This window comes from Sparus aurata, chromosome 23 (assembly GCF_900880675.1).
Source record: "Sparus aurata chromosome 23, fSpaAur1.1, whole genome shotgun sequence".
Classification (NCBI taxonomy): domain Eukaryota; kingdom Metazoa; phylum Chordata; class Actinopteri; order Spariformes; family Sparidae; genus Sparus; species Sparus aurata.
This window is the reverse complement of record NC_044209.1, coordinates 6,730,977-6,747,928: the sequence shown is the minus strand read 5'-3', so window position 1 is coordinate 6,747,928 and position 16,952 is coordinate 6,730,977. Positions and strand designations below refer to the sequence as shown.

Below are 16,952 nucleotides of genomic sequence, written 5' to 3'. Positions count from 1 at the left end.
CAACCTGATTAGTGTGTTTGTTATCATAAACTTAGAATTATATGGATTTATGTGCCTTCCTTAACAAAGCAACATCTTACATGACTCAATTTTGTAGCTTGTTTTTAGAAGTTTATTTTGATTTATATTCATTACTGGCTCGAACATTTGAAAAATCTCCAAACTCAAACTACAGTAAAGTGTCCAGCTGTAAAACCAGTCAGTGCTCACCTCACTTCTCTGTGAGGCTCTGCACAAACCGAAAGTATTTTTATTTTGTTTGAGATATTTTTTAGTGCTTTCTCTGCAGCAGAGCGTAACCTTGAAAATGTATTGTATTATCAGAATGTTAGAATTTACAAATGATTATCTACACACTAAACTGGAGACTTTTTCTAGACTATCCTAGTAAATTCTAGTATGTTTTAAACAAGTTGGGGCAACAGAAAGTTGCTGAATGCTTCAAAATCACCTGTTTGGAATATTCCAGCAGTAAATCGGTCCATCAGGTAGGAGTATTGTGATTGGGTGTGAAAGGGGCGTCCTCAAAAGTCTCAGTCGTTCACAAGAGAGGGTGGGGCGAGGTTCACCACGTTGTGAAACACGTGATTGCATTAAGGATATTTTAACTACGATCTCAGGAAGCTCAAATTGTATAAATGAAGGGAATCTGGAATAGGTCATCAAATATTTAGTTATCCTTGAAAGTCCCACCAAATGTTCGCTAAATATTGTCTCTCAAGTTGCTGTTCAATCCGGAGACGGTAAAATAATAATGAATCGTCAAAGTCTTTACATTAACACTGTGATCGAAGCAGGCCTGTGTTTGGTTGAATTTACACAATGTTTCAGTGGACGTTAGAAGTTGTATGGCAATATTTATATATATATGACATTTCAACATGTAGATGCTGTTCTGTTTCAATTTCTAAGAGTGCGTGGATCTATCTCACCGTGGTAATACGCTGATAAACTTTATTTTAATTTTTTTTTCTTTGCATTTAATCCTCCATCCCCTGTAATTTCTCAAGTGTAAATGTCGCTTTAAATCAGGTTGAACCGAGTCCAACAGTCACCCTGCTCTTTTTTTCTCGCCACACTGCTCCAGACGGAGCTTCACCCTCAGGCCACCGCTCAAATTAACTTACTAAGCTCCTGATGTAAGAAGTGGCACACGACGGGAGTTGTAAAGGAGAACTGAGAGACTCTCGGTTCAGTCGGTCAGCAAAGGATGGTAACGTCCAGCATCTTTTCACCTCCGTCTCTGTGAGGTTTGTTCTTCCCGACCATGTGGTGGTGGGGGGAGAAGACCACTTCTGTTTGGGACTACATTTAAAATATATTTTTAAAGCTTAAAAAAAAAAAAAAAAAAAAAGCTTTAATTTGGTTTTGAATTGACTGAATCCAAAGAAGCAGTGATTTCAAACCTTCCTCGACCCTTTCTAAGACCGCGCTGACGTCAGAAGCTGCTGTGAGCTGGTATTACATGGGAACACTTTCCCAGCATGCCGCATACTGTTGACTCTACTGTGTGTCCTATAAGCTGCACTGATGGGCTCTGCCTACAAGACAGGGGAACTCGTGGGTTCGTGCGACACCTGCCATAAAGGCAGCGGGATTAAGTTGTGTACATGTTGAATTGCTGGAACTCCCGTAAGTCTTCCACTTAAGATAATCCCTCGGTGTCTTGAAATAACATCTTACTGCAGTGTGTGAGACAGCCAGCTGGTTGTTTACGGGCTGGAAGCAGCTTTGTTAATGCCAGTACTATATATAAATATATACATGGCAGTACCCCCTGCCAGGATGCGGTAAGAGTTATAACAAAAGGTGTAACAGAAATACAAATGGTGTTAGTGCTACATTGTTACGTCTCACAGCCACCTGTCAGAGTTTGCTGAGAAAAACCTTTATTTCATCCACAAAGAAGTAAAACAGTAGCTATGCCGTACCAGCAACAGCGGCTACCAACATGTAGGCTAAATGTCTATTAAACTTAATCTAACACATCAGCTCCTCTCTGAAGCTCAGGCACATGGAGAAAAACGTCCAGTGATCTTCTCCAGTAATCCCTTTGTGTCCTCGGGGTTCCCCTCCTCCTGGTGTGCGACTCTTCTGATTCGATGTGTGAGAGACAACAGTCTTTACGTCAGGTTGCACAAGTCTGAGAAATCGTCGTCAATGCACAAGACGGAAGGACACAGTGTAATCGCTGCGGGTAATTTTGTGCTGTACATCGGCTGGTAAAGGAGGGAAACATGTCACGGGGTTTCTACACACTGCACGACAGCGGCCACGTCAGACACTTCGAAGTCACATCTGCATGCGTCTCGCGCGCGCTGAGGTTTCCAACACTCGGGGGGCCCCCTGGTCGTCGAGGCTGTTCGCGGTCGCGATACCCTTGCACCAAAAATCACACCTCCCTCGGGATGTTGAGCCCTTGGGTTGCGGACGGGCTGCTGGAGAAGTTCATGGAGTTGTGACTCGTCGGGCTGTGCGGGAAGAAAGAGGGGATGTAGGGGATGGCAGCCATCAGCAGCGGGCTGACCTGGGGGTTCTCGTCGTGGGGCAGAGGGATGACCACGTCGTCCTGGTCCCACACGTGGAAGGCGTTGTGGGGGAACGGGTGCGTTGGAGGAGGGTAGCTGTAGGTCGCGCGCGGCGGGGTTTTGTCCTTATCCACTTCTTCGTCATTAACCGGACCCAACACACAATCTAAAGAGGGGAGACAGGGGTTTGTAGACTTTATTCCACCAATGAAAGAACGAGTTGAGGTCAGTGGCTGCTGAAGGTTTTTGCTCTTGATCGCTACAACATTTTTCAAACTAAAGACCATCTTGCTGTGGGATCACTGCTGTCAACATGTTCAGTACTCAGCAGTCATTAGTACATTATTACAAGTGTACTCAGTACTGTAATAATGGTAACAATGTGGCCAAGTGACTGCTCATGGGAGAAAACGTTGGGTCACTGTAAATTAATTAATTATATTATATTATATTATATAGAGTATGATCCAGACATGCTCCACTCGCTCTCTCGTCGTGAACTGCTGCTATGAAAATAAGAATGACTTGACCCGACTATTTGAACGTTATGTCATCACCTTATAACATGTAATGTGTCACGTTATAACAGTATATCTTAACGTGGAACACTTCACGTTTTTACAAGATAAATATTGTTGCGACTTCTTGTTAGAACAATATAAGCACGTTACGATGTTATGACGCGTAACATTTCACATTGACAGGTTATCACATTACACAGCACGGCGTCTCATGTCATACCGGGTTATCACGTCACAACATGGTGGCATATTGCTACAACGAGGAGGACAGAGCTTCTCGTTTTAATGCCTACATTTTGTGTGAGGTAAGAACGTGAGAACATCTTGTTATATAAAAGTGAGATTCTGCTAATTCATTTTTATTTTACTGCCGTGGTAGCATCAGACCGGTACTGCCACAACAATACGAAGTAAAAAGCTGGAATAATTTGCTCAAAGTCATGAACGAACAGTTCAAATACTGCTGTAAGCCAAACGTACAGTATAAATGGTGAAATAATGCTGCTGCTGTAAGCTTTGCTGACTTCCTGTCTGTTTTGCGGTCAGGAACCTCCTCCCTCCTCTCTACGTCACCACACTTGCGCTGCGACTCCCTCTCGTTTTTCCTCTCCAGGCAGCTCTCTCTTCGCCTCTTTCTTTTCTTCAGCCGTTTTTCCTCACTTGGCGTGTTGGGCAGCGCGAGCCGCCACCATGCGGGCTGGCATTGGCAGCTTACACTGTTCCGCCATCGCCAGTAAATACGGGGAATCCTGCTCTGTGCGTGTTCGAGAGCGGACAGGACCGCCTCTTAACGGAGCTCTCTGTCCTGATTGGATAAAGCTGGCAGGGATACCAGAAAATGTATTTTTCTCTTTTTTAATGCATAAGAAGGGACATGGGTTATTGACTGGACACAATGTCTGAATAGAGCGCTATTTAACACTTTTTGGAATTTAAAAACTTACTTACAGCAGCTTTAAATGAACTGACAGGGCCTGGGGTGCAGGATGCCTCTGTGTATGATAGTCCATACATCTAACCCTCGGTGTGTGTGCTACACGGTGGGTAGAACTGCATAAATCAGAAAGCCATACCTGCTATGTCAATGGCCAGATCCTTGATGAGATGTCCAACGATCGCATAGGCAACCCCAACAACCACCAGGGCAGCCATGAGCAGATACACCACCGCCTTTGGCAGAGGGATGAGCTCCTTGGGTGGGGGCTTGTACTGCTTGTACAGAGGGTCTGTTGTCAGTGAATACGGGTAAGCCTGAGGTTCATCTGTGGAGGTCAAGCCGGTGAAATTATAGCCGTCCATGATGAGGGGGGCTTCTTGTTTGTTTCTTCCACTTCTTGGCTTCTCACCTCCGCTCACTTAAAACTGGACCGTCCTCCACACATGAGAGTGATGCTGCTCACCTGAAGCGGAGTTACACGAGCAAGAAGACCAATCCTCCAATTCTGCAAAGAGAGAGAGAGAGAGAGAGAGAGAGAGAACAAAGTGATCTGTGAGAGGTGAAATCTGTGTGGCAGCTTTTAACACTTTTGCGTTCAACTTCCAGCCTCGTCGACCTTACTTTGAAGCTCCACATCCATCCAAACGAGTGAGTGGGTAACTCTCCTTGGTTCAGTGCATCCAACAAGTCCAGCAGTATTCGCGGTCGTCCTTGTAAAGTGTTCAGGAGCCTGTGCGCCCTCCTCCCTCTCCTCCTCTCTGTCCTCTGCGTGCGCTCCTGAGCCGCCGCGTCCTCCCACTGCGCAGCAGCCTCGGCCGCGCCTGTGTCCACACCTCCTCTGCCGCGGGCTTACGTGTCGCTGTGCCCTTAATTCCCCCAAGTTACCCAGAAGCCCGTCTCTTAGAAAATCAATCAGGAGCTATTTGCGCTGATCCACGTTGGTGCGAGTTTCCCTGATGTCAGGGAGGCGCTGGGATGCGTGTGTGAGTGGAAAGTTAAAAAAAAAAAAAAAAAAAAAAAAAAAAAAAGAAGAAAGAAACACAATGCTTTTACAGTCCAGTCCAGCGGAACCACAACGCAAACTTAAGTATTGCCTGACACGAGATGAGTGATACCTGGTGGAGAAGGTGACAGCCTGAGGCACGCACATGGTGTTAAAGGTGCAGCTGTAGGAAATAGATGTCTGACCCTGCAGACCCAGGAAGAGCTGTTAATTCTTGTTGTCAATGGCCTTTATTGGTTTAAAGGGGCCCTTACAATGACATTACATTGTCGTGGAACAAAACCCATTACGCCTATCCACGCAGCCTAAAACACAAACAGGCATTGCATTTCCTTTATAATAATACATTGGGAAGTATTTTTATTGATGCGGCCCAGGCACGGGACGATATGAAGCCATCGCTTCGAAGTTATCCCAGGAAAGGATAATTGCGATTCGCGGTATTATCATCAAAATACCCTTAAAACTCGGTACAATGGCACAGAAACGTGAATGTGAATCCGGGCCAACAGTTCTGCAGTGGCTGGATAGATGCAGGCCTCGAAATGAATCAGGAAATCAAAACAGGATGTACGCTATCGAGCCAGACTGCTGTTTCGTTTCACAAGATCTGCCATCACAGTCGCTATACGTCGTTTGCCGCGATAACTTTCCAGCGGTGGAGCGGTGTGATACTAAGATTCTGTAAAAATCGCACTGCCTGGGCACCCGTTTTTTTTAAAAACACTGCTCCATAGCGCTGCCAGTGGTCAGAACCACCCGTGCTGGTTCCTACAAGGGGCGGTTCTTGACCCAAAGTAGGAGGAAGCGACCACATGCTAAGGGGCCCCTGAGCTGAAAGAGAACGTTTTGCCAGCTTCTGATTCAGTTTCTGTGTTGGGTGGTCCACTGCAAATGCACAGTAGTGTCTCTCACTGTGTCCGTCATGCAGAGAAAAAACTACATACTTTTTTAGGCTGCGGATATAAAACCTGACTAAAATACATGCTACAAAAAGTGACAGTTAGCCCTGTTTGCAGTTGGAGTTGTCCTGTTTTGGATAGAAAATGACTTTTTGGCCATAAAGTGATTGTCTCTGTTGCAGTTTTGCAGCGAACTACTACTAATAAGATTTGGCAGCAAGGGCTGAGTGACAGAGCCGTATGAAGCTCTCTTGGACTGGGCCTACTCCATTGGTCAGACCGTCTGCTAGATCCTGCCTAGCACCACCATGGGCTGACCTATCAAAGCTCCCTGGCAGGTGGGGATGAGGCGAGGATCAGTCAAACACCCTCCAGTACATTATCTACTCAGTGTGTATCCCCCCCCCCAGAAGGATTCTCTGGTCACCAAGACCTCAACCGGGTTTAAACTTTGCTCCATCCAGCCAAAGGTTTCCCAGCAGTGTGGATAGGTGACACCCAGTCAGCTCTCTCGCCCTAAAAGGCCCAGATTAAAAAAAAGAGAATCTGTCAGAAGTCTATGACATGGCTAACAGTTGGCCAGACTCACTCTGTCATCTGCGGGTGATTCAGGGTTCCTAATTTACGCTGCTAGTATTTTTGATTGTGGGTAGACCGGGAACAACCCGGACTTCTCTTGCTTTGAGGTTAATCTGCCACCGCACCCAGGGACAAGACAAAGCACAAAGTGACATTACATCAGTTCTAACTGAATGTGTGCCTCCACCAACCCCACAAAGGTCGCAGCACTCATACGCACAAATCCCAAGTCATAACTCGTAATCTTGTGGTCCGGTGCAGTGGGGGGATTAGCATTGGTCGTCCCCGTTAAATGCTTTAAAAGATTGTCAGCCGAGAGTGTAAAGTCCAACCCTGAGAACGGCTCGTTGTGCCAGAGCTGCTCACTCACTGGGGTCGTGATCCTGATGGTTATTTGAGATGAAAAGCTTCCTAATCATCATCAGAGCGTCACGGGCTGTCATAGCGGCTGCTTACGTGTGGACGAGAGAGCAGGAGACACACAGGGGACGCACCGTGCCAGCTTCTGACCATCCACACACGGTCCACTCAGGGTCCAGTTAGCCACAGTGGGTCAGATGGAAAAAATGTGGTCCGAAAAGAAATTAAAAAACAGAAAAAGCAATTTCCTTATGTAAGAGCCTTGTACAACACGAGTGGGCACCGTGTACAGGCAGGGATTTGGCAGTTGTTTAATTCCCTTCACCTCAAAGTGACGGTGGCATGGCAGACATGCAACCAAGCTGGAGAGGATGGAGGTCTTTATCCGTCCAGCGGTGCCGCCTCGTGCAACATCCTTCGAGCCCGCATGGATTTAAAGAGGAAAAAAAATAATAAAACAAAACAGAGATTATCTGCTCAGCGCCGAGAACATTTTGTAGGGTTCACGGCTGCTTAATTGTCTGGGACACAAAGTGAGGCAGGAATAAAAAAGACAAACGTGAATCAGAGAAAAAGGCCTGGCGAATGCCAACATGGAAAACGCTGTCTATGGCGTGATCTAAAAGAACTGCAAACACAGAATTTCAAAAAACACTCTGCATTTATTCACTGCATCCAACCCAATATTTAGTAGATGCACCGTTGGCTGTGGTTGCTCCACTCTTTTTTGTCAGGGCAGCAGCCTCAAATTCTCCACTGGACTGAGATCTGGGCTCTGTTACTGCAATCCAGGACATTAACAGAGATGTTTTGAAGTCATTCCTGTGGAGCTTTAGCTTTATGCACCCGCTCCTCCCAGATCTCCCTTCATTTGACTGCATTTATTTTACCCTCTACCCTCTCACGAGTTGTCACAGGTCTCTTGTTGTCTGCCGTCCCAAATCTCCTTCTCACGCTCTCACTAACAGTTTTTGAGGACGGCCTGCTCGAGGCAAATTTACAGCTGTGCCACACTCTGCTTCTTAATGAATGAATTAAGTTCATCCAATAATTAAAAATTCAGTCATTGTATACATACTCATTACCATGCAGATGGAAAGTCAGTCAAAGTTTTCTAGATGAGGTGGGTAGTAGGGGTGGTGAAAAAAATCAATAATCGATTAATCGCGATTATAATATTGACGATTATGAATCGATTATTAACTTTCCAAAGAGCGATTAAAAAAAAAATATTTTATTTTATTTTTTTCAAAGCAATGGCAGACGAGTGGGGGAACAGAGAAACATGACCTGGTTCTTGTCACTGACAATGCTTCTAACATGAGTCCGGCTGCTGAGCTTGGCAACTTTCTTTTAACAGTGAAACACTACATTTAAAACAAAGTTAAAAATAATAATTTGGAAATTACAGTTACACTTTATAATATTGAAGGTGCTGTGAGGTGTTACTCAAAAGAGAAGTCAAATAATTCAGCAGCTGACTGATGTTAAATGGAAGATCAATAATCGTTAATAATTGAAAATCGATTTGTAATCGAATCGAGACTTCAATAATCGGAATCGAATCGAATCGGGAAATTGGGCTGATTAACCACTGATTGACTTTTGTAATGTATAAAAACAAAAGAAACACATGGTTCCATGCAGCTTGCATAGCATAAATCAAGTCTCCAGAAAACGTGGGAACCCAAATTGATTTGGAAAGACGTTGAAAATTCTGATTTTTACTTTTGGTTCAACTTCTATGTAATCATTTATTTATTGATTGATCAGTTCATGTTGTGTCATGGTTTATCATGACATTTTCACAATAAAATGTTTCATACACCGGCAGACATTGGGAATACTTCAATACATTTTACGACAGGAGGCTCAGCGCGGGACCAGAACAACACTGGTACCCATCAACAGAGCATCAGTGATATCAGTGAGGTCAGATGTCTGCCGAGCCCAAAGGACACTAAAAGACACCACCACATATATCACCAACACTCCATTTTACAAAATATATGCAGCACAAACAACCCAAACAATGTTTTTAAACCTTTGTGTTCTAAAAAACGACAATAGATATACCTTGTAACATCGTATTTATTAAAGATCTGATCAACATTCTTGACCTCTGGCAAACCATGCAAAATAATGACATGTTAATGATGGAGCCAGTAAAGTGCTAGAGGTAATCAGCATGGTGTACCTAACAATAGTAGCTCATCTTATCATCTGTGTGAGATTAACCAATTATACAATGACATCTGCATAAGGGGATCAAAAACCAAAAACCATCACAGGTTATGCCAAACAAGTTGTGGCCATTTATGCTTCTTTGTTTTGTAATTACAGTATTAACATTGCATACATCAGTAACCAGCAGCACATCTCACCCAGAACTGTTAAAACTTTGCTACAGTAGTGTCCATGACAGCCTATACAATAAATTTGGTGTTGGGAAGAAGGGAGCTGAAAATAAAGTTTTGTTAAAGTGTTGTGATTGAGAGTACAAAAATAGCCCTTTATGTTTACCAAAAACTGACTTCTGCATTAACGACACTGCACAACAGAGACTTTCTAAAATGGGACTTGTTTCCTTCACCCAAAATAAAGCACTCAAATATATATTCTACAAACCTGAGAGAAAACAAACATTGTCACTTTACAGGTTAGAATTATTTTAAATACTGTGAAAACTGCTGCAGAGCTGTCATGCGAGTTACATCTTTAACAGCAGGCTCCAACAGGGAGCGGTGGGCTCTATTTGCCCACGGTGAAGGACTGCAGCCCTGTGATGGCTCGGCCGAGGATCAGGGCGTGGATGTCGTGAGTACCTGGAGGAGGAGACAACCGATATCACACAGGATCAACAGGAGGCCAGGTGGAGGTGGCTTTTATTTAGTTGGACTTCATATAACATGTGGAACTGAAGTCAATTCGAAACAGTTTATCCCTACTCCTCCTCACCTTCGTATGTGTTGACAGCCTCCAGGTTCATGACGTGGCGGATGATGTGATACTCATCTGCTATGCCGTTTCCTCCCAACATGTCTCTGGCCTGCCGGGCGATGTCGAGGGCTTTACCACAGCTGTTCCTCTTCAGCATGGATATCATCTCTGGGGCCGCTCTGTTATTAAAAAAACACGCACATATTTGTTTTGTTCTAGGGTTAGCTATGCTTGTTGCCAACCACTTTCATCTAGACTAAGCATTGGAAATCATTGAAATCATTAAAACCATTGGTGATCCTGGCCTCAGGTGTGCTTTGTGTTTAGTCATAAATAAAGTCATCTTTACTTTTTCTCATCGATGAGTCTTCCCAGCTGCAGACAGGACTGTAGGCCGATTGTGATCTCTGTCAACATGTCGGCCATTTTTTTCTGCATCAGCTGATTTCTCGCCAGCGGCACGCCAAACTGGATTCTGATAAAGAAAAACAACATTATTGTCATCCTTATGATTACTAATAAATATTTTTTAAATAACATTTAATTTAATTAAGTGTATTTAATCTATTATAATATACCCATGCATAGAGACTACCAAACACACATCACACAGACCTGTCGAGTGTGTACTGTCGAGCTGCATGGAAACAGAATTCCGCGGCACCCAGAGCGCCCCACGCAATACCATACCGAGCGTTGTTTAAGCAGCCAAAAGGACCCTGGAGGCAGCAAAAGGAGAGTTATCACCAAGTACTGCTGCATGTCATGTAGAATTTGATGTGCTTTAACTGTAAAACTCACACACAGCCATGCTGCATAATATGTACAGTTAAAAAGGTTGGTGTGTCACATGTGTATATTATGAATGTAAGAAAGCAAAGGTGTACAGTTATTGTTATTGAAGTATTACCTACAACACTGATGGTTTCACTCCACTCACCCCAAGGCCGCTGGCGTTAGGCAGCAGGTTCTCTTCTGGAACCTCCACCTCGTCCATGACGATCATGCCAGTTGCCGAGGCTCTCAGGGAGAACTTTCCCTCGATCTTAGGTGTCGAGAGTCCCTTCATGCCACGCTCCAAGATGAAGCCGCGGATCTTCCCATCATCACATTTGGCCCAGACCACAGCAACGTCTGCCACTGGGGAGTTGGTGATCCTGAAGGTGAAAGCACTGAGTGTCAGGAAGATTCTTTCATGTATATGAAGGCAGACCTGTACTTGCCAACTACTAAAAAGGTAATGTAACCTGTTTTCTTCATAAATTCACAATGCTGTGAACATATTTGTAGTCTTTCTTCTGACGTTACTTTTGTCTTGGACCTACAGCATTGTGGACTTTTTTTATTTGTATGAAGTCATTAAATAACTACCCACCGCTATTCATCAAATGTGACTTTAGTAAACAGGCAGTGTCTCTGTGAGTTTACATAGTACTTTAAGTGTGAAGGGTGCCACCATGTGGACAACTAATGACATTTAAAGCCCCACACATCATTTATCTTCAAATCATAAATGTTGTATATATGAACATTTTAAACAATAGATGAAGAAAGAAAACAACAAAACAAGGCAACAAAAACCGAAGTCACTAAAAAAGAAGATTTGCCATTCATTGTTGTGTACCCACATATTCTGACTGAATTCTCTATAGAGGATTCAGTCAGAATATGTGGGTGTACATATACCTGACATAAACATCAGAGCCTGTCTGCAACCATGTCATCATTATTCTGGTCAGAATTTCTGGTACTTGAATACGTAGACACATCACACTGTTTTCTCCATTTATCATTATGCAGATTTTAATGCGACTTAAAAAAAAAAGTCAGCATCTGGAGTGAGCTAACCAACAAACCAGGGTAAAACATTACATTGGTGTAAATTATATTCTATACCCCTTCCTTTGATCATACAGCAAATGAGGGGTTCATTTGCTCAAACAGATAAAAGCTTTTCTCTAAAACCAGTGTGATTGATGCTCCCTAAACTGGAGTAAAAAATATATTATTTAGGAAAACAAATCAAAGGGAGATATCTGCATATGAACATTTAAATAACATATCTTCTTGTTTTGCACATTCCCAGGACTCACCAGGTCTTTGAGCCAGTGAGAGAGTAGGTGCGACTGGATGGATTGTATTTGGCTCTGGTTTCCATGCCGGCCGGGTCACTACCGTGGTTAGGTTCTGTCAGGCCAAAGCAACCCAGAATCTCTCCACGAGCTGGGAGGGACAAAGGGGGAAAAGAACAGGAGCTCAGTCACTCATTGTTGGCTTCTTCTGGTTAATCGATTAACATCTGATTCACCTTCACCTTTCCATTTCTGAAAGATAAACTGCCTGACAATAGACCGAAAGTTGTTGGTGCTTCTTACCCAGTCTGGGGAGGTACTTCTGTTTCTGCTCCTCTGTGCCGTAGGCATTGATTGGGTGCATGACTAGTGACGACTGCACACTCATGACTGAGCGATAGCCACTGTCCACTCTCTCTACCTCTCTGGCAATCAAACCATAGGCCACATAGCTTGTCCCAGCACAGCCATAACCTTTATATGAAGACACAGGAGGAGGCTATTTTCAGTCTTATTAAACATAGAGTGTTTAAATGAATGAATGTTCAAAAAAATCAAGGAGTTTTACTTGGTTAAAACACACCCAAGAGATTTCTCAAAAACAAACAAACACACACACGGCCAAAGTCCATCTCAGACTATCTTTTATGTGAGAAGTTTGATTGTTTTACAACAGAGGTATGGTAAAACTTTACAGTTCATGATAAAATGCTACAATAAACACATATGCGGTCCATTATGTTTCATAACACGATCATCAAAAATGTAAGGGCATTTAGTGGGATTAACTTGGTAACCTAGAAGCAGTAGCTTTTGCAGAGTATGCCTGTCAATTTGAAATGACTTGTTCAAACTCACCTTTGATGGTTGGGCCCAGGACACCCATCTCTCCCATCTCTGACACAATTTCTCGATGGAACACTGGAAAAATAAATACAACTAGCTGTCACATGAGGCCAAGATACACATAACATATCAAGAGCTCATTAAAGCCTCTACATGGAACTGGTTATGAATCATTTTTAATCTACAAGTCATCCTTCTTTGTGACCTACACAGACCATCAGCAAGAAAGGGGCTATGTATGTATAACTAAAATAGTCATTCTCAATGCCTGTCACTGGGTACGAATCTTACGTAAATAATAAATCGAAAACAATTTTTATTGCGGAGTGCTGGGGATGAATTGAGGAGTTTCACAGGCTGAGGAAAGAAGCTGCTTTTTAGACTTAGGTCACTGTGCAACATTAAAACAAAGTTTACTTTGTTTCACCTTTGTCATCTTATGTCCAAAGAGGCTGCCAGAATTTATGAAAATAAAAGTTCCGTGTACTAGCTTTACAGACACCTACATCAGATATAAGGCATGTGATTGTGACATGGGTACTCATGCTGAATGAAAAAAAAAAAATCAAGAAATAACTCACGGACTCACCTTCATTTCTGTTTGCCAGAAGGATGCGGGGCATGAGTTTCTCTTGGCAGTACGTCCGAAAGGAGTCCCTGATCATGATCTCATCCTCTGTCAGCTGGCTCTCCAGGTCCAGGGCATCAAGCCAGCTAAACTGGGGTTTAGCTGTCAGAAGAGAAAAAATGAACCATGTCAGAAATATGTTCTAGAGAGAGTTTCAAAATATAATCTCTAACATAGATGTCAGAAATAAGGAGCCATCAACACTTACAGGCTTTGGACTTCTGCTCAGTCTTCTCTGCATCGGTGGAAAATTCAAACCAGAAAAAAAAAGGTTATTATGCAAGAAATGTAATCAACTCAATTTGGAAATCGAATGAAATAAAACGCATATTCAGACGATAAAACACTATTTTCACTGAATATCCAACATAGTTAAAGCAAACACAGTCACTTTGTATTGTTAAAGCACAGTTAAAACTGCCTAGGTTACATTTAGATACAGTCATATGCAATTGTCTTTGTCAAATTACAGGCTCCACAGTGTCAAATATAGCTTTAAATAAAAGACTCCCATGGGCCTCCGTGTGGGCGGGTATGAAAACTTTATGACACTGAACCTATCTGGGAGGGAAAGTTGAAACTGTGGGTGGTGAACTGTCCCTTTAAAGTATGTTACCACTGTGGCTGGCATGGTTTCATGCCAGGTCACAACACTTACCCCATCTGGCAGGTGCTGCAGTTCCCTGCGCCCTGGATGCTGAGATGAGGGCACATCTCTGAGTGTTGATCAAAAGACGGCACACAGCGCCTCTCAATGCCATGATGATTAATCTATTAAAAAAAAAAATACATTTTCTCCATTTATTCCCATTCATAAAACTGATAACTTTTAGTTGAATTTATTAGTCAGCCCTGTAGCTGGTAGTGGAAGAAATGGCAGTACTTTACATTTCATAGCGGTCTTTCCCATACTGAGAACTGACAATAATCTAGACTTCACGACTCATACACTTAGGATGCATACAAACAGGTGATCTGTGAACGTAGGGTTTAACAGCTGTGAATCAGAAATGCTAACAGTAAGTTAGTACAGTATCATGGTATTAACAGCTGCTGAGGAGGTTTCATTCTCACTGATCCATCTCAAAGTGTTTAATGTAATATCTCACGAAGAAGAGAGAGAAAAGTATCGCAAACAGACCTTTAGTCCAGAAAGCCAACCCACTTTGGTTCGTAGCCAAGCTAAGCTAGCTCAGCTAACCTGTGTGGCCTTAGGTAACTTTACTGTAGCAACAAGCTAATGGCGCTAGCTCGTTACTTGAGTGTTACCAGCATAACGAATGTCCATTACGACTATTTTACATGACATGAAGAGCGCTGTGTGTTGAGAGTAGCAGTTAAAAGCATGGTGGCTGCAGTATAAATAGTATTTACCTGTGTTAAAAGGGGACAACAAAGCTTGTCCTGGTTTCTCCTTTTCTGTCTCTCAGGTTGACAGCGCGGCGGCACTGAGCGTCAAAACACAACCTGACGTCATCACGTAAAGCGCACCAAAGCTGCGTCCATATTGAGTGTGGCAGCGTCATTGAATCGTGTGCCAAACATTAAACTGTGGTCAACTAATCTTGCGCAAATTCGATCGCTTTGTGCAGGTGAAGGCAGCACATATAACATCTGAGACTACGACAAAACAATATGAATACTCTTGTTTATTGTTTGTCTTTATATTATATTATCTTTATTGCCATCATCACTGAAGATGGCTGCCTTCACAGGACACTTCAGCCTCTGCAGACGACGCTGATTGGCTCAGTAGCAGAGGCGTGAGTGTTGGAGGAGTGGATGTCTGTGGCTATTATTATGTTTCAGTTCCCAGAATAAAAAAAGCAAGGAAGGATGAGACTAGCTGCCAGTTTCCCTGAAAGTCCTGATAGCAAACACAATTAGTACTTCTATTGTTCTCATACCAGTAATCATGTAAGTATGCTCAATAATACCAACAGAGCTATTCAAAGACAGTTCCCCAGAGTGTTTCTGTCCTTCTTGCTTGCACAAAGCCTTTATATTACAACTTTTTTTTCTACAAAGGCAAGCATGACAAAACAGTACCACAAGGGTGCAGCATCCAATAAAATAAATGTCCATAGCATTTTGATTGTGGAAAGAAAAATCTGTTCTACTGCAACCACTCTGGCCGTGGCAATAATTAAAACCCTTTGTTAACGGTTTTCAAATCAAAAGTTACATTAGAAAAATGTAATGAAAGGTCAGAAAGAAGAACATGACGAGAAATGAGTCTTTATAACAGTGGTGGAAAGTACCCAAACATTTACTGTACTATAGTATTCTGAGGAACTTGTATTTCACTTGAGTATTTTAATATTATGCCACTTAATTTCAGAGTGAAACATTGCGTTCACTCTGAAACTACTTTATATATGTTCATCTGGCAGCTCAGTTAGTAATAACTTGGCTGATTAAGATTTTAAAAACAAAATAGGATAAGCTCTGAGACTGTGAATTAAACAACCCTAGCTACAATTTGGTCCAAAGCCGGCTACAACACACATAACGATGCTACATGATATAATAATTCCTAGTAATAACAATTCTACACACTAGAATGTGTAATAACAACTCTGACCAAGTTATTTTTCCCTGCGTAGTATTTTCCAAGTAATTTTTACATACTTTTGATTAAATATAACTTTTAATTCAAGACTTTTGTTTCTAATTGATTATTTTAAGAGTGATTTTGATACTTTCATTGATCTGCAAAACCTTTTTGACCGCTGGCATGTATTATGTACTTTTCTTGTCTGACCACTCACAACTAATGTGAAACTGCATTTTGATAACGTTTGGACTTTTAATAAAGCAAGAGTAAGAAAGTAAGAAATTGAGAGTATATTAATAGTTCATTTAAAGAGTTGGGTATTTTGACGAATTCAATTGCAGATGCATTTCATATTCCACACGTCAGAGTCATTGTCTCTGTGAGAATTGATAACATATATTTTACGCAACTGTATTTATTTGACAGTGGTAGTTACTTTGCAGATACCATTTAACATAGGGCCAGCTCATTCAACCAGATATACTGCACTACGCAACCATTAAGAAGCTAAAATTAGATCCATCCCAACTGGCTACAATATGTAGGCTGCATGTTAAAGAGACATTATGCTATTTCACTTTCATAAAGTTGACTTGCCAGACTGACAAGAAATAGATTTTTTACAAAGACTGGTCAAAATCAAAGCAGCAGAGCCTGATATATCCTGACTTTTATAAATAATGCAATACGATAGAGTTTTTTGTTCCGACTCACTGCCTGGTGAATGCCCATGTCTTTATAAACTCCACAACCCCTGTGTGTGAGACAGGCTTCCAAGCCTATGCCAAAATAACCATGATGACATCATCAGGGTTATTGTTTTTAGACTGTGGGAAGCACTGATACACATTGTTGAACACAGGGTTTCCCCAGTAATTGAGTACTTTGACACTGTGCTGTTTCTTATTTGACTGGAGTAATTTTGGATCTTACGTCTTCCAACTCTGCAGCCCACCAGCAGCTGTCGTGACTCACAGAGTGCAGAGTCAGATCAGGCAATGTTGGGCCTGTAAGCTGAATTATGAATGAATAGATTGCTTTTATAATTAATGTTGTCTTGAGTTTCATCAGACCAAACA

At 42.4% G+C, this 16,952-nt stretch overlaps 1 protein-coding gene across 1 annotated transcript; it reads right to left on the bottom strand.

The window, feature by feature from the left end:
• Positions 1-8,903: 8,903 nt before the first annotated feature.
• Positions 8,904-14,835, bottom strand: gcdhb (glutaryl-CoA dehydrogenase b). Its single transcript, XM_030407669.1, has 12 exons — positions 14,691-14,835; positions 13,975-14,087; positions 13,525-13,551; positions 13,278-13,418; positions 12,701-12,763; positions 12,146-12,316; positions 11,864-11,993; positions 10,711-10,927; positions 10,386-10,489; positions 10,120-10,245; positions 9,789-9,949; positions 8,904-9,655 (listed from the first exon to the last, which is right to left on the bottom strand). Exons 2-12 carry the CDS (start codon positions 14,075-14,077, stop codon positions 9,582-9,584), a joined length of 1,317 nt encoding a protein of 438 aa, XP_030263529.1. The 5' UTR covers positions 14,078-14,087; positions 14,691-14,835; the 3' UTR covers positions 8,904-9,581.
• Positions 14,836-16,952: the final 2,117 nt, after the last annotated feature.